Here is a 16,592-nt window from a genome sequence, read left to right as displayed (position 1 = left end):
AACTATGTTCTCATCTCCACCTTTAGCCACACCAACAGTAAGATATGAACAACTATAATCCTACATAAACAGTTCCTATGAGCAGAAACTGATTTTTTTGCATGCTAAGTTGTTTTAAGATGATTTACTCCCTTGAACTTTCACTTGCTTTGTTCCTTGTTTGAGTTGAGAGATGACAAACATGCACCTCACTTCCTAGTTCCTACAGCAAGAACTCTGGAGATTCCTAAGAAAACTTGTATGCGGTGATCTGTCGTCTGGACCATCATAAAGGAGCGCTCATAACATATTGAGATAGGATTTTTCACCAAACAGTAGGGAAATAAAGGAATGCTGAAAATGAGACAAGTTTTTCAGAATACAAATAGTACTGCCTTTCCTCTTTTCTTCTTTTGAAGGAGATGGCTGGTGACTTAAAATTTATTAAATTGCTTTCTTTAGAGTTTGTTCAACAGCTGACCTTGGCAAAACGTGTCTAGCACTTCCACATTTCTCCTGATGAATATTTCTTGAGATTTCAAGCTGCAAAAAGTTAAGGTTTCAATGACAATCACATATAGGACTAATATGTTATGATCACCAAAAAAGCAGAAGTATTTTGAACCATCCCGTAGCCAAAGCCAAAATAGACATGTCTTTGGTCTACGACAACTGGGAGAGGTTGGTCGAAGCCGCACTGAAAAAAGAGGGGATTCGGAAATTTCACCATGCCCCCTGGACAAGCTCAAGCATCAGCTCCATATCATCAGATCTCAGCCCTGGTTCAACTTCTCGATTTGATGAAAACTCAAAATCTATTGAAACTGAGAATGAGGCTACTGAAGAAAACAGCAATTGCGAGGTGTTGGTAGCAGCCGTGCTGAAAAGAGAGCAGATACGGCCAATGTGCCACACCCCCTCAAGAAGCTTAAGCATCAGCTCCATATCATCAGATTTCGATCCTACTGCAAATGACCGTGATCAGTCGGCTGAACAACACGAACCATCAGGGTGATCATCCAAAGCCTCCAGAGATCAAAGCATAGAGGTCAAACAGGCATGCTTCAGGTACCTCCTATAAGATGAGATTGCAGAGAATTGCTTCAAATGATTATATTTCTTTTTTCGACATTCTGCAGGATTTAAGAGTTGAATAGCTGTTATGTTGTACTATCTCTTCTCTTTGCCTATTTTTATGCAGCCAGAGAAAAAATTAAAGGAAAAAGCAAAAACCTGGTGGCTTAACAAAAGAGACAAAGTTTATAAGAATATAATGATCTCCTCTTGCTCGCCCAAATCAGGCAGTCATCAATTTCAGGCCAGGATCGCTCAGCCTCCGAAACCCATTTCTCAACAAAAGTGAAGAAAGTAATCAACTTGGTGGACCTGGAAGATATGAACGGCCATTGTATGAGACCACTTTAATGGAATATGTGAAATCTCGAAATTCAGAGGTCAGGGAAACTGCTAGTCAGCTTGTGGTTGATAGGAACCAGGGGTAGATGCAACAATTAGAGCCCTTAGAGGTGCAACCAGAGACATCATACGGATATGATTCAGGAACTTAAACTTTCAGATTACTCTTTTTGTCTTAAAATGGATGTCACTATTTGAATACTAAACTCCGTTAACATGAAGTTAAACAAGTGAAGCTTTAATCCTTTACACTTTTACCATCGGAATTAGCTACAATTCTGTACTTTTAAATAACAACATACCTTTTTCTTTTAAATGCTTTTGAAGGGGTAAACTATCATCTATGAGATACTACTCCAGTAGACAACTTTTACCATCTCTTTTCTCTATAGATAATTTGTTTGTTGATGTGAAGTCGGCGACATTCCGGGAGCACCAAGCAGAGACCTGGTGGCTCATAGTTAATGTGAAATACAATGTCGTCCGGGCTAGCCTGAATCAGGCTGCAACGAGTTTCTAGTCAGGCTCCCCACTATTGCTTGTTACTACATTATTATGTCTCTGCATGATAGTTATCTTTCGTTTTCATTCTATCCTATGATGCATGATAGTTATGCAGCAGTAATTATGTGAATGCCCCGACATATGCTCGCAAGGTTGTGTGGAAATGCAAGTATGCAACACAGCTTACAATGCTCGGATTATAATATTCAGGTTGTTCCGCCAAGCTGTTTAATAGCTAATATTCAAGTCTTTTCTGCCTTTGTTGGTGAATCATATAATGTCTTGTCATGAGGAAGAAGATGAGAAGATGCTTGGAAGAATGGGTTACAAGTCTCGAAGAATACCAGATTGTCTCACTAAGATGAAGTGCTCTAGCACAAAAGTCTAAAATCAATGTACTTGACTTCGACCTTAGCAGTCCACAACTACACGCAGTCTCCTTCTCGCCACATTCCTTCAAATTTCAAGGAAGAAAAGGCTTCACAAAAGTCTAAAATATATGTACTTGACTTTGAGCTAAGCAGTCCACTACTACACGCAGTCTCCTTCTCGCCACATTCCTTGAAATCAAGGAAGAAAAGGCTTCAACCAAAACAATATAGTCAAAACTAAAACATATCTGGGGAGAAGACCTGAACCCTTCCATGTCTCAGGTCTACGACAACTGGGAGAGGTTGGTGTCAGCCGTGGTGAAGAGGGAGCAGATCTGGCAACTCTGCCATGATCATTCCAGAAGCCCCAGCATCAGCTCCCAATCATCCGATTTCAGTTCTGTCCTTCACGATGATGACTTGATGACTTCTCCTCTTTACCAGGAACGCAGAGAAGGCACCGGGCTTCCCCGGGTGACAGGGCCATCAGTTTCTGGCCAGGCTTCCTCAGGCCCGAAAGAGCAGTTTCCAAGAAGAAGATACGAAAATAATCCCCGCAACAACCCTGATGAACTTCTCTTAGCACTTGGGAGAACCCAAGAACCAATGCTGGAAACAAATTTTGATGAAATCTTGAAATCCGCTAATCTAGACGGGCCTTTTGCAAGAGTTGGCCAACCTGATGAGTGTGAGTGGATTCAGCGATACGAACCTGGCGTGTACGTTACACTTGTATGCCTTAAAAACGGAAGCACAGACGTGGAGCGGGTGCGCTTCAGGTTGATTTCCTTACATCAAGTTCCCTGACATGCTACTGATTCTGATTTGGATCATGAGTTTACCGGAAGATGTTCTCCGGACAAATAATTAACTTGTGCCAACTCTTCTCTGTTTTCCTGATAGTAATTGTTTTGATGTAAATGCAGCCGGAGAATATTCGAGAAGCAAGAAGCAGAGGCCTGGTGGATCAAGAATCGAGAACAAGTTTATTACAGATATAACGCTCGGGCCGGGCTAACCCGAATACAACTTTTACGAGACAGCCGTCGCCAACAACTTCTTAGGATCCGTTTGTTTGATGACGAACGACATCTCTATTGGGCATTTAATTCTCGGACATCAGAACTTTTAGGAGCGCCCGACAACCGGCGGCAGAGAGGACTGACGGTTTAGGTTGCAACTACAGGGAACATATCTCCCTAAATCCTGGAGGTTTGGTATCGCCTTCTATTTTTGTACTGATGCAGAAATGAATTGACCGAAATTCCCTATTTCTCTTTGAGTTTCTTTTCTAAATGCATACTTAACTTTCCTACAAAAAGTCCCACCACGCTCATAAACAAAAACAATGATTAATTAAATAAACAGAATAAACAATTATATTTCAAGTGTGATCTAACCAATAGTACAAATAAAACCAACTGAATCAAGATATGCATGTTATGAACATGCATACATACATGCCTACACACTTATTTGCAATGGAAAAGGAGAAAAAAATCATTAATTTCTTATACACATTATTCATTTAAAATTTGTTAAATGAATTAATAAAAAACTCTATTTAATGAATATAAAAACTTATTTAGATGGGTCTTAATTAGTAGCTTTTATTATTAGTTTCTCTATTTATGGGCTTTACTTTCACTTGCTTTGTTCCTTGTTTGAGTTGAGAGACGACAAACATGCACCTCACTTCCTAGTTCCTACAGCAAGAACTCTGGAAATTCCTAAGAAAACTTGTATGCAGTGATCTGTCGTCTGGACCATCATAAAGGAGCGCTCATAACATATTGAGATAGGATTCTTCACCAAAGAGTAGGGAAATAAAGGAATGCTGAAAATGAGACAAGTTTTTCAGAATACAAATAGTACTGCCTTTCCTCTTTTCTTCTTTTGAAGGGGATGGCTGGTGACTTAAAATTTATTAAATTGCTTTTTTGGAGTTTGTTCAACAGCTGACCTTGGCAAAACGTGTCTAGCACTTCCACATTTCTCCTGATGAATATTTCTTGAAATTTCAAGCTGCAAAAAGTTAAGGTTTCAATGACAATCATATATAGGACTAATATGTTATGATCACCAAAAAGAGGGGATTCGGAAATTTCACCATGCCCCCTGGAGAAGCTCAAGCATCAGATCTCAGCCCTGGTTGTTCAACTTCTCGATTTGATGAAAACTCAAAATCTATTGAAACTGAGAATGAGGCTACTGAAGAAAACAGCAACTGGGAGAGGTTGGTAGCAGCCGTGCTGAAAAGAGAGCAGATACGGCAAATGTGCCACACCCCCTCAAGAAGCTCAAGCATCAGCTCCATATCATCAGATTTGGATCCTAGTTCAGCTTCTCAATTTGATGAAAACATAAAGTCTACTGCAATTGACCGTGATCAGCCGGATGAACAACACGAACCATCAGGGTGTTCATCCAAAGCCTCCAGAGATCAAAGCATAGAGGTCAAACAGGCATGCTTCAGGTACCTCCTCTCAGATGAGATTGCAGAGAATTGCTTAAAATGATTATTTTTCTTTTTTCGACATTCTGCAGGATTTAGGAGTTGAATAGCTGTTATTTTGTACCATCTCTTCTGTTTGCCTATTTTTATGCAGCCAGAGAAAATTAAAGGAAAAGGCAATAACCTGGTGGCTTAACAAAAGAGACAAAGTTTACAAGAAATATAATGATCTCCTCTTGTTCGCCCGAATCAGGCGGTCATCAATTTCAGGCCAGGCTCGCTCAGCCTCCGAAGCCCATTCTCAACAAAAGTGAAGAAAGTAATCAACTTGGTGGACCTCGAAGATATGAACGGCCATTGTATGAGACCACTTTAAAGGAATATGTGAAATCCAGAAATTCAGAGGTCAGGGAAACTGCTACTCAGCTTGTGGTTAATAGGAACCAGGGGTAGATGCAACAATTAGAGCCCTTGGAGATGCAACCAGAGACATCTGTGATTCAGGAACTTAAACTTTCAGATTACTCTTTTTGTCTTAAAATGGATGTCACTATTTGAATGCTAAACTCTGTTAACATGAAGTTAAACAAGTGAAGCTTTTATCCTTTACACTTTTACCATTGGAATTAGCTACAATTCTGTACTTTTAAATAACAACATACCTTTTTCTTTTAAATGCTTTTGAAGGGGTAAACTATTATCAATGAGATACTACTCCAGTAGACAACTTTTACAATCTCTTTTCTCTATAGATAATTTGTTTGTTGTGATGTGTCGTCGGTGAACATTCCATGAGCACCAAGCAGAGGCCTGGTGGCTCATCAAGAAGAAGTTAATGTGGAATACAATGCCGTCCTGGCTAGCCTGAATCGGGCTGCAACGAGTTTCTAGTCAGGCTCCCTACTATTGCTTGTTACTACATCATCATGTCTCTGCCTGATAGTTATCTTTCGTTTTCATTCTATCCTGTGATGCATGATAGTTATGGAGCGGTAATTATGTGAATGCCCTGACATATGCTCGCAAGGTTGTGAGGATATGCAAGTATGCAACACAGCTTACAAGAGCTCGGATTATAATATTCAGGTTGTTCCGCCAAGCTGTTTAATAGATAATATTCAAGTTTTTTCTGCCTTTGTTGGTGAATGATATAATGTGTCTTGTCATGAGCAAGAAGATGAGAAGATGCTTGGAAGAATGGGTTACAAGTCTCGAAGAATACCAGATTGCCCCACTAAGATGAAGTGCTCTAGCACAAAAGTCAAAAATATATGTACTTGACTTTGACCTTAGCAGTCCACAACTACACGCAGTCTCCTTCACGCCACATTCCTTGAAATTTCAAGGAAGAAAAGGCTTCAATCAAAACAATATAGTCAAAACTAAAACATATCCGGGGAGAAGACCTGAACCCTTCCATGTCTCAGGTCTACGACAACTGGGAGAGGTTGGTGTCAGCCGTGGTGAAGAGGGAGCAGATCTGGCAACTCTGCCATGATCATTCCAGAAGCCCCAGCATCTGCTCCCAATCTTCCGATTTCAGTTCTGTCCTTTACGATGATGACTTGATGACTTCTCCTCTTTACCAGGAACGCAGAGCACTTGGGAGAACCCAAGAACCAATGCTGGAAACAAATTTTGATGAAATCTTGGAATCCGCGAATCTAGACGGGCCTCTTGCAAGCGTTTGCCGACCTGATGAGTTTGAGTGGATTCAGCGATACGAACCTGGCGTGTACGTTACACTTGTATGGCTTAAAGACGGAAGCACAGACGTGGAGCGCGTGCGCTTCAGGTTGATTTTCCTTACATCAAGTTCCTAACACGTTACTGATCCTGATTTGAATCATGAGTTTACTAGAAGATGTTCTCGTGACAGATAATTAACTTGTGCTATCTCTTCTCCGCTTTCCTGACAGTAATTGTTTTGATGTAAATGCAGCCGGAGAATATTCAAGGCGCAAGAAGCAGAGGCCTGGTGGATCAAGAATCGAGAACAAGTTTATTACAGATATAACGCTCGGGCTGGGCTAACCAGAATACAACTTTTACGAGCTCCCGACAGCCGTCGTCAACAACTTCTTAGGATGCGTGCGTTTGATGGCGAATACATCTCTATTGGGCATTTAGTTCTCGGACATCATAACTTTTACGAGCGTCCGACAACCAGCGGCAGAGAGGACTGAGGGAGATATTTCTGAGAACAAGTAAAATACCAATCCCTGTGCACTTCTTACAGCACTGAGGGAATCTTTGCTCTAAATATAATGTATTAGAATTTTGAAAATGTATGTGATATTTCTGAATTTAGGCTGCAACTACAGGGAATATATCTCCCTAAATCCTATCGGTTTGGTATTGACTTCTACTTTTGTACAAAATAAAAACTCACTGCTGCATAAATGAATTGGGGGAAGTTGCTTTTTCCTCTTTGAGTTTTTTCTCTAATGCATGCTTAACTTTTCTGCAAATCGTCCGACTACACTCACAAACGACGATTAATTAAATAAATAATTATATTATGTACACATCAAGTGTGCTCTAACCAATGTTACAAATTAAACCAACTGCATCAAGATATGTATGTTATGAACATACATACATACATACATACATGTCTATGCACTTATTTGCAATGGAAAAGGAGAAAAAAACTCAATAATTGCTTATACACATTATTCATTTAAAACTTTTTAATGAATTAACAAACAATCTATTTTAATGAATATAAAAACTTATTTAGATGTGTCTTAATTAGTAGTTTTTTTTTATTATTAGTTTCTCTATTTATGGACTTTGTTTTTCTCCACTTTACAGTGGTAGTTTATTTTCATAATTAATTTATTTGATCTGGACATATAGTCTAATTTAAAATTATTAATTTAATATATCAAGTAAAATATAATATATAGTCTTAATAAAAAGGAAAATGAAAAAGATACCAAAAGAAAAGGCATGGAATACTTTGACTAACCAAAAACATTCAAAAGTGAATATTCATCATTCAACACAATGAGAGCCACTTTTTTGGGAAAATTACACATTTGATCTCATACATTAGGGGTGCTGCACTTTTAGCTTGTATTTTGCAAGTTAATATTTTTTGTCTCATAAATATTGCAAACGTGGTCCCAAAGTCTATCAGATTTGATTCTATAGGATTACAGCATGAGGCCATATTTGTGATATTCTTTAAACCTATATGTTCAAAAATATTAATTTCTTAAAGTATGGGATCAAAAGTGCAACACTTTTTGTCTTATAAGATTAAAGGTGCAATCCCCCCTTTTTATATACGGCACTCAATTCCAATATATTCTTTAATTGTAAAATATGATAATTATTTTATTAATTCGAATATAATCTGATGGGAACAAAACATATATCCAAATAAGATAAACATACAATTTTTATATATATAAGCAATAATTATAAGATTATATTATTTTTTTTAATTAATTAAATAATACATCAATATGACAAATATCCATTGTAAGTCAACAATGTAGCTATTCTTTCTAATGTCTATATTAATAATAAAAAGAACCATCTATATTTACAAACAACAGTAAGTGACACTGCTACACCAATTCTTAAACATAACAATCATATCTATGTCAAATACATTTTAAAATTAATTGTAATTATTTTTTTAAATAAAAGTGACTCCACACCATTTTAACACCACTATATCAACTTTTTATTGTGTCGATAATATTTTAAATTAATTTTTATTTATTATTTTTAAAATATAATTTATTAATTCATATATTTGATTTTCATTTATAATATACTTTACATTATAAAAAATGATTTATTATTTACAAGTAAATAAGATGGGAAGGACAGGTAGCTAATAGTGAATAGCAGATAGGTTTTTGGTTGGACAGTGACAGTGACAGTGACAGGAGATGAGAATGAAGTTGATGAGGACATTTCATTGTCTCTTTTCCTACACATAAAAATTCAAAATAAATAAATAAAAATCACAATCAAACTCCAGCAGTGCTCCAGTTCAGCGCCTGCGCCAAATGGAATAAAACCCGATTCACCTAAAAATCAGTGAAGGAGTGACAGTGACAGTGACAGGAGATGAGAATGAAGTTGATGAGGACATTTCATTGTCTCTTTTCCTACACATAAAAATTCAAAATAAATAAATAAAAATCACAATCAAACTCCAGCAGTGCTCCAGTTCAGCGCCTGCGCCAAATGGAATAAAACCCGATTCACCTAAAAACGCGTTCAGTGAAGGTCTAAAGAAAAGTTGCTATTGCCAAAAACACGATTAGCCGCCCAACTTGCTCCAACTTTGATTTCTCATGCACTCAATACTCCAACTCATCATCTATCCCAACTATTTCTTCTCCCTCTAATTTCTTTATTAAACACATCTTTTTACTCAATAACCAATAATTTTCTCATTATATATATATATATATATATTTATTATGAGAAACGAGTAGGTTGAAAATAATAAATTTGATCAAATTTTGGCTATATATCGATTTTTATAAATTTTTTTGCCCACATTCTTTTAAATTAGAATGTGTGGCACACTCAGATAAATATGGATAGTTAAATTTTAAAAATTAAATTTTATTTTTAAATTATATTTTAATTGAAGAAGTTAAAAATGTCAAAATGAAAAAAATAATAAGAAAGTCATAAAAAAATAATGTTAGTGAAAATTGACAAGAGTGGTTAATTTGGGTTAGAAGAGTGCATAGTTAATAAATTCATTAATTAGTTAAATTAATATTAAAAAGTATATAAATTGTTAGGTTAAAAAAATAAGACACTAAAAATGTACCCACTTAATAATATGTATATATATATATATAATGAAACGGCGTATTTTGTCCATTTTAAATTGTAATTATTATATCTATCTTTTCATTAAATAGTATTTAATATGATATCAATTTGAAATTCTTATAATGATGATACGTTATATAATTCGTATGTTTTTTATTTTTTTGGTATAAGAAAAAGGTAGAAACAATTAAATGCAATATAATTATTATGGGGAAATTATTTAAAGTGGAGATTATTACCCATAATTAGCTAATTATTCATAAATTATGTAGTTTTTTTTTTTCTATAGTAAATATATATATATATTTTGGTGGTTTGGGTGCAAAACTCCAAAGTGGAAATGGGCAGTGAATGGAGCCCACAAGATAAATTGGAATCACCCAATGTCAACATACTCAAAATGATTCTTCAATAACTAATCATTTCTATAATAAAAAAAAAAAAAGAAAGAAATAATAGTTTGTGTAATTATTCATCAATCAGTGCCCTATAAAACTCATTTCCTCACGTTACCAACATTTCCTCTGCGAATTTTTCATTTTTCCTCTTCACTTTTCCAAGTAATAAAGCTTTCCCCTCGAGTTACGCAGGCAGGAGGATCTAATCTTTCTCTCAGGTACAATTTCGAATGATTTCGGTCCAATTCTTGTTTTATCTGTTTGATTCTTGTGTAATATTGTCTGAAGAGAATAGATCTGGGTTGTTTGTTGTTGGATCGTAGGAATCGCTTATGGCTTCAAAGCGGATCTTGAAGGAGCTCAAGGATCTTCAGAAGGATCCTCCTACCTCTTGCAGTGCTGGTATATTACTAACATCCCTTGAAGATTTATATTAAAAAGACTTGATTTTGATTTCTTTATGTAACTGGGTTCTTTGAAGGAAAAGTGTTTCTGTGTTTTGTTTTTTGTTTTTTTATAAAAAAAATTGGTTTAATGTTTTTGCTTTGTGGGCTTGTTTATCTTGGATTGGATCTTCATAAAGCAATTTTTGGGTATTTAAGCTGAGCTATTCTCGGTCTTTTTCGTCAGAGAATTTTTTATGGTAGTGATTAGTGTAAGAGGTCACAGTTTTCATTAATCTTTGTGGGTGGCCTGGATGATCTATTGTGTGTACAAGTGAAAGCTTTGGTTTTTATTTGGCTTACTCGATTTATGTTTATTGTTTTATTTTCCTATTCTTTCTTTTAGATTTTGCCTGTTCGAATTAATTATGAGGTTCTGCGATCTTTTCTTTTCTACCTCGAGGCGAGGGGGTGGTGAGGTGGCTTGATTCAGAAAGTCCTGTTCCTATGGGGTCCTACGATTAATAGACTGATTTTTTAAGCAAGTGCGTGAAAATACATAAGTTTTTTGAGAATCCCATTCTTGTGATGGTATCAAAACTTTGAAATTTGAAGAGTAATGAGTGAAATTCAGGAAGAGACACTATTAAAGATACAATTTCCAGATCTGATTTGGGTGAAATGATGAGCCAATAGTCTTGGCTGTATTAGGTTCATGTATTCTCTTAGGTATATCAATATATTCTCTTAACAATGTTTGATTTAATAAGCTACTTTTCTAGAATAACCATTAACCCTTGCCATGCAGAGTAACACATTCCATTTGATGAGATTTTCCTTTAGGCTAGTTTGAATAATAATCTGGTTGCAATCTTTAAAAACCAATGCAGGAGATGTATCAGAAATGATTTCCGAAAATCAGCTCTATGTGTAGACTTACCTTATTTTTTAACACTATCCTCCACTGTTACTCATGCGAATAATTGTTACCCCTGTCCTGGCTCAATTGTTTTTGGAAGAGTGGAATGTAATAGGACAGGGTAGACCATGACTTTTGTGAATGAGCCTTTCTATCCTCAGTTATTCAACAAGTTGTTTGAGTACCCTTTTTGATTTCTTGACCAACTTCTATCTTTATCTTTCTGATTTTTGTACTTCACTATTTTTGTGTGAACCTTTACGATTCTGAACTCTTTGTAATTTCTCTTTGTGACCTTATTTAAGTGTACCATGCTTCTCAGTACAGAATTCTTACACAAATTTTCATTTTGTGATGCTAATATTTTTCAGGCCCTGTTGCTGAGGACATGTTTCATTGGCAAGCTACAATCATGGGTCCTCCAGATAGCCCATACTCTGGTGGAGTCTTCCTAGTTACCATTCATTTTCCTCCAGACTACCCTTTCAAGCCTCCTAAGGTATTTCACGTGCCTAATTGTCTCTTTTTACATTCAATCTGTTCTTTTACATTTTCAAGAACACAAGCATCACTATCATATCTGTGATTTCAATGGTTCTTATGTTTGGTGTCTTTGGTCAATTCTATATGTGGCATCATCTCTTCCAGCCTGCCGTTATTCTGTACTCAACTTCTCCCATGATGCCTTTTCTTTGAATAATTATTTGCAGTTCTCATGCATTCATCTTGATGAATTTGCAGGTTGCTTTCAGGACGAAAGTTTTCCACCCAAATATAAACAGCAACGGGAGCATATGCCTCGACATATTGAAGGAGCAGTGGAGCCCTGCGCTAACTATTTCCAAGGTCCATATTTTTTCAGTTCTGATCCCTAAATTCTACTTGGTCAACCTTTTATCAAAATAATCTCTGATAGAATTCATCCTCTTATCCCATTCATAGTATTTTTAGATTCAAGTTGCTGAAGGTGTCAACTTGTTTTTGCATCCAATTGCAGGTGTTGCTTTCCATATGCTCTTTGTTGACTGACCCAAATCCTGATGATCCTTTGGTGCCTGAAATTGCCCATATGTACAAAACTGACAGGTCCAAGTATGAGACTACTGCAAGGAGCTGGACTCAGAAGTATGCCATGGGCTAACCATGTTTGGTATGGACGAGGGGATAGCCCGCCCTTACCTTAAAATACTTCGGTCTTACATTTTATGTATGAAATAGTCTGATCTATCTTTTGAAGTCTTAAATTTGGACTAAATAGAGGTCCAAGATGTGCTCTGAAGAAAAGGAAAGACATGTTGCTTTCAAACTGTTTGTATGTGTAGTTCATCTTTGAAATGTTTCCTACAATTTTATATCGTGCACTTGTTATCTTGATTGCTTATTTCTTCCTTCTTAACTCCAACCTAAACATTTTCTTGGCCTGTGAGAATGTGATGTTGCTGTTTAGATAGATGGTGATTATGGAAAATACAGTGATCCTTCACCTGGATATACATCAAGAATCTAATTTGTCTAACGTGGCATTCTGTAGTGGCTTGTGCTCTGAGTATGATAATTTCTTACCATGGAATGGTAGATAAATATTCGACATGGTTTATACTTGCCGGGAAGAAAGTATTAAAGGTGATACGGCGCATTGAAATTGTTCGTCACTGGTGTACTATGGAAACCAACTCTAGTGCTTGAATACATAATATCGTCATTCTCTTGTTGATTTCCATGATTTGGCGTTTATTGGGATACAATTGAATACCTGGTGAAAAATGTGATCTTGTCCTTGGAGCTTACATTTCTGCCAACTCTGTTACCCATCACACCCGACAAACTTACTTCAGGCCTGATTTTAGATCTCATATAACATTCCAATCTGCAATGTTCTTTGTGATGGGATTTCAAGTGTTGAAACTGCTGACCTGCTGTTCTTCTGAAGAAACCTGTATAGATAATCTATCATGAATTGGGCAAGCATTCCACTTTCCTTGTTTGCTTTGAGGATTGTCCGGCCTATTATGAATACAGTTTCTTTCTGCGCAGCTGATTGAATTTTTTGCTTTTCATTCCTTGTATCAATAATCCCTTCAAGTTGAGTCACTACTGAAGCAACATAATCATGTCCTTTCATATCCTGAGAGTCCTTGTAACCATACTGCACCAAACACCTGTATACCCCTTGATTTCCCAGTTTCCCGACAATCCACCTATCCTCTGGCAGAACAGTTTTGATTGGTAGAGTTCTGGTAGTAACGACCACCATGACTTCCCGTACTGCGTTTGTGTTTTGAACATAATGATGAAGAATGGGTGGAATGCCATATACAAGATCTGTAAAGAAAAAGCAAATCCCTGGTGTTCGGTAGATGTTGCTACTCGATAACATTTGGTCCATTTCCCTTATGTTCATCTCTCTTTCTGCTTCATATGCAATCCGTTTACTCCGTCCGTATGTCCATGATAGCATGACACTCAAGAAGAAAGCCGAGATGGCATAAGGTGCCCATCCTCCTTGTGGGATTTTGTTTAGCAAGGATGTCATGAATATGCTCTCTATCAACATGTAAGGCAAGAAAAAGGCTAGGACGAAAACTACGCTTGTCTTCCATATAATCAGCATCACTAAACTTGTCAAAAATGTGGTTATAATCATAACCCATATCACAACTACACCTGTAAACATCATGGAAAGCTCAATCACGACATGGTCATCCATATAATCATTAAACTTGTGAAGACTTTGGTTGTAACCATAACCCATATGACAACCACACCTGTAAGCATCACGGAAAGCTTCACTACGTGATCATGTTATTTACATAAATTTTTGACTGATCTTTCAACAGGTTTTGATGCCCTTACGTTTGCCAATTTGCTTGGGTGGTAGAGATCACTTGCGATCTGCTGGTCCTAGACGCTTCCAAGCAATACCCAATTTTGGACAGTGATTTTAATGTTGTTGGAAAGATAAAAGTCTTACCATATGCATTTGCTAGTTCAACGCCACCTTTGAATCCAACGACAAGACCGACTGTGAGAATCATGAGAATGTAGTTGATCTCAGGGGAGTAGACTTGGCCTTCGTGCTGGGAAGATGTATGAATTATGTTAACCCGTGGGAAGCAATCCAGAAAAAGTGACTGTTTTATGATGGAAAAGCATGCAGAGATCATCGACTGGCTGGAAACAACTGCAGCTAGTGTAGAAATAACGAACATTGGCCAGTACACAGGCTCCGGGAGTGAACTGTAGTAGGCATCTGTGATCTTCTCAGGGTTCTTAACTAGATAAGCCGTCTGGCCAGCATATGTGATGACTAATGCTGGATACACAACAAAGGAGAAACCAATCTGCAGAAGAAGGCAATATCATTCTTATAAAATATAAATAAGTAACAGGGTATCAAGAACAAGAAACTTCACGAACTCTTGGTTGTTGTTAACCTGGATTGCCCTTCTGTTGAAGTGACCCAAATCAGCAAACATGGCCTCAGCCCCTGTATCATAAACCATAAGAATGAACTCAAACATAAAAAATGAGCCTTGGAGGCATAATTTCATTAGTTTTTGAGCTGTTAAATGCTATAAGTATGCCGATAAAGATACCTGTTATGCCCAAGAAAACAGCTCGAAGAAGATCCCATGCAGTCTTGCCGTTATTCATAAAGAACTTGACAATGTAGTGTGGGGAGACAGCTTTGAGAATAGATGGATGATAGTTGATAATATTATACACACCAATTGAGGTATTGGTGGCAAACCACATTAGCATTATAGGAGAGAAAGAGAAGCTAACTTTTCTAGTTCCACAACGTTGGCAAGCGAAGAGGGCTAACAGAAGCACAACTGACAGCCAAACTACATGGTCTGAAACAATCAAGAAACTAGTCAAAGTATATGTTCATAACACAAAATTACTCCTTGTTTCTTGGATAAGATCATCATTCAGTATATATATGTGTGTGTGTGTGTGTGTGTGGGTGTGTGTATGAATTTACTCAGCAAACCTTGTGTTATTTTGGAGGAACGGGACTGGATTCCTTGTAGGGCTGAAAGAACTGCATAATTTTAATAACAAGAACTCCAGTTGATAGGTTTTTGTAAGAATTTGTTGCTAAAACCATTCTCAGATACAACAGAGCAAGATCTATGCAAGAAACAATTTACCACAAGTTGCAGGAGTCAGTGCTCCATCTCCAATAACCATGCAAGTTCCTAGCAAAGCAAGAACAGTAAGAAAGTCCTGAGCAGTAGAGCTCCTCTCAAGAAATTTCTTTATTCTTTTGCCCAAATTAAACCTCCCTCCACCATCACATGTCACATTCGTTTTGGTTTCCAACCTCGCGTACTGAACTGAGAACTTGCTGTGAAAATTCACGTGTCGACGGATATAACAATACAGAGCAAAAGTCCCACCTTCACCATGATCATCCGCATGCAGCACAACGAACACGTATTTGATCAGCACTAGAGATGTCAGTGTCCATATAATAAGGCTTAGTGTTCCTACAAGATCTTCTTCGGAGAGGTTCGTCAAGCGAGTCGACGAGAAAACATTGACAGGAGAAGTCCCCAAGTCTCCATAGACTACTCCAAGAGATTGGTAAGCCAGCAACAGCATCTGCATGGCTGAATATTCCTGATAGCATGGCAAATATCATCAAACTGTGCTTGATTTTATTTTCGATTTTTATTTCACATATACACGCTATGCGTATAATTCAAGGGAAGAAATTACACTCATGGCATTGTACAAAGACTAAAATACGTACATACGTACCTTATCTCTATGTTGAGGAGGCTGATAACTCCTAGTGAAGCTCATGGTTCCATTTTCCGCCTCTCCTTCAATCTTTTCACCAAAGAGGTCTGGGCCACCACCACGATTCTTGGCATTGACGTCGACCATTTTCATGCAACTACAAGCAAAGTTCGATCTCTTCAGAGGAAGTACTTGTGATGTAATAAGCATGCAGGCATGTTTGAATTGCAGTCATATATAGAGAAAGAGTATTTCAATTATTACTGCTGCAATAATTTGATCTTGTGCAGGTAGTGGATATCTACTCAGCAGTGCGTGCAGTGGCCCTACATGTAAACCCCTCTGCTGAAATACTGGAAAAACGCAGGTACGCTGAGAATAAGTGGTGATGTTTACAACCTTGGTTGAAATAGACTTTTTTGGCTCTAACACTAACAGGCAAATTAAAGACGTTTGTCTACAGACCCACGACTTTTAAGCAGCTGTCTCTGTTTATTTCTCTGGAGTTCTGTCTGTTTCTCCCACCTTGTCTCCATCAAATTGACCAATCTTTACACCCTCTACACAAATGTCTACGTATTCACCAAGCAAAATATA

At 37.2% G+C, this 16,592-nt stretch overlaps 4 protein-coding genes across 7 annotated transcripts; 3 read left to right on the top strand and 1 right to left on the bottom strand.

The window, feature by feature from the left end:
- LOC105160391 (protein Brevis radix-like 1) lies at positions 2,151–7,173 on the top strand. 2 transcript variants are annotated; one of them, XM_011077738.2, is made up of 4 exons: positions 2,151–3,049; positions 3,197–3,482; positions 4,334–6,520; positions 6,668–7,173. In XM_011077738.2, the coding sequence occupies exons 1-2, from the start codon at positions 2,544–2,546 to the stop codon at positions 3,441–3,443; spliced, it is 753 nt and encodes a 250-aa protein (XP_011076040.1). In that variant the 5' UTR covers positions 2,151–2,543; the 3' UTR covers positions 3,444–3,482; positions 4,334–6,520; positions 6,668–7,173. The 2 variants fall into 2 exon arrangements, with proteins under 2 accessions (XP_011076040.1, XP_020548875.1); XM_020693216.1 differs by having other exon boundaries at positions 2,156–3,049; positions 3,197–6,520.
- Positions 6,144–6,911, top strand: LOC105160389 (protein Brevis radix-like 3). The gene is made up of 2 exons (XM_011077735.2): positions 6,144–6,520; positions 6,668–6,911. Exons 1-2 carry the CDS (start codon positions 6,144–6,146, stop codon positions 6,909–6,911), a joined length of 621 nt encoding a protein of 206 aa, XP_011076037.1.
- LOC105160387 (ubiquitin-conjugating enzyme E2 28-like) lies at positions 10,001–12,604 on the top strand. Of its 2 annotated transcripts, none has more exons than XM_011077732.2 (5): positions 10,001–10,159; positions 10,265–10,343; positions 11,615–11,742; positions 11,985–12,089; positions 12,241–12,604. In XM_011077732.2, exons 2-5 carry the CDS (start codon positions 10,274–10,276, stop codon positions 12,382–12,384), a joined length of 447 nt encoding a protein of 148 aa, XP_011076034.1. In that variant the 5' UTR covers positions 10,001–10,159; positions 10,265–10,273; the 3' UTR covers positions 12,385–12,604. The 2 variants fall into 2 exon arrangements, with proteins under 2 accessions (XP_011076034.1, XP_011076035.1); XM_011077733.2 differs by having other exon boundaries at positions 10,028–10,159; positions 10,237–10,343; positions 12,241–12,582.
- Positions 12,486–16,262, bottom strand: LOC105160388 (potassium transporter 26-like). 2 transcript variants are annotated; one of them, XM_020693214.1, is made up of 7 exons: positions 16,014–16,262; positions 15,401–15,872; positions 15,241–15,291; positions 14,840–15,100; positions 14,678–14,730; positions 14,097–14,584; positions 12,486–14,008 (listed from the first exon to the last, which is right to left on the bottom strand). In XM_020693214.1, the coding sequence occupies exons 1-7, from the start codon at positions 16,203–16,205 to the stop codon at positions 13,087–13,089; spliced, it is 2,439 nt and encodes an 812-aa protein (XP_020548873.1). In that variant the 5' UTR covers positions 16,206–16,262; the 3' UTR covers positions 12,486–13,086. The 2 variants fall into 2 exon arrangements, with proteins under 2 accessions (XP_020548873.1, XP_011076036.2); XM_011077734.2 differs by having other exon boundaries at positions 12,486–13,907; positions 14,215–14,584; positions 16,014–16,259.

The sequence above is a fragment of the Sesamum indicum genome, linkage group LG4 (assembly GCF_000512975.1).
Source record: "Sesamum indicum cultivar Zhongzhi No. 13 linkage group LG4, S_indicum_v1.0, whole genome shotgun sequence".
NCBI lineage: Eukaryota > Viridiplantae > Streptophyta > Magnoliopsida > Lamiales > Pedaliaceae > Sesamum > Sesamum indicum.
This window is presented reverse-complemented; position numbering and strand designations above follow the sequence as displayed.

Coding starts and splice junctions, on each gene's coding strand:
- LOC105160387 (XM_011077732.2), top strand. CDS start 10,274: ATGGCTTCAAAGCGGATCTTGAAGGAGCTCAAGGATCTTCAGAAGGAT. Junction 10,344..11,614: donor TCCTACCTCTTGCAGTGCTG/GTATATTACTAA, acceptor AATATTTTTCAG/GCCCTGTTGCTGAGGACATG. Junction 12,090..12,240: donor CTGCGCTAACTATTTCCAAG/GTCCATATTTTT, acceptor ATCCAATTGCAG/GTGTTGCTTTCCATATGCTC.
- LOC105160391 (XM_011077738.2), top strand. CDS start 2,544: ATGTCTCAGGTCTACGACAACTGGGAGAGGTTGGTGTCAGCCGTGGTG. Junction 3,050..3,196: donor GTGGAGCGGGTGCGCTTCAG/GTTGATTTCCTT, acceptor ATGTAAATGCAG/CCGGAGAATATTCGAGAAGC.
- LOC105160388 (XM_020693214.1), bottom strand. CDS start 16,205: ATGCTTATTACATCACAAGTACTTCCTCTGAAGAGATCGAACTTTGCT. Junction 15,873..16,013: donor CTCCTCAACATAGAGATAAG/GTACGTATGTAC, acceptor CCATGCTATCAG/GAATATTCAGCCATGCAGAT. Junction 15,101..15,240: donor TTCCTCCAAAATAACACAAG/GTTTGCTGAGTA, acceptor TGATTGTTTCAG/ACCATGTAGTTTGGCTGTCA.
- LOC105160389 (XM_011077735.2), top strand. CDS start 6,144: ATGTCTCAGGTCTACGACAACTGGGAGAGGTTGGTGTCAGCCGTGGTG. Junction 6,521..6,667: donor GTGGAGCGCGTGCGCTTCAG/GTTGATTTTCCT, acceptor ATGTAAATGCAG/CCGGAGAATATTCAAGGCGC.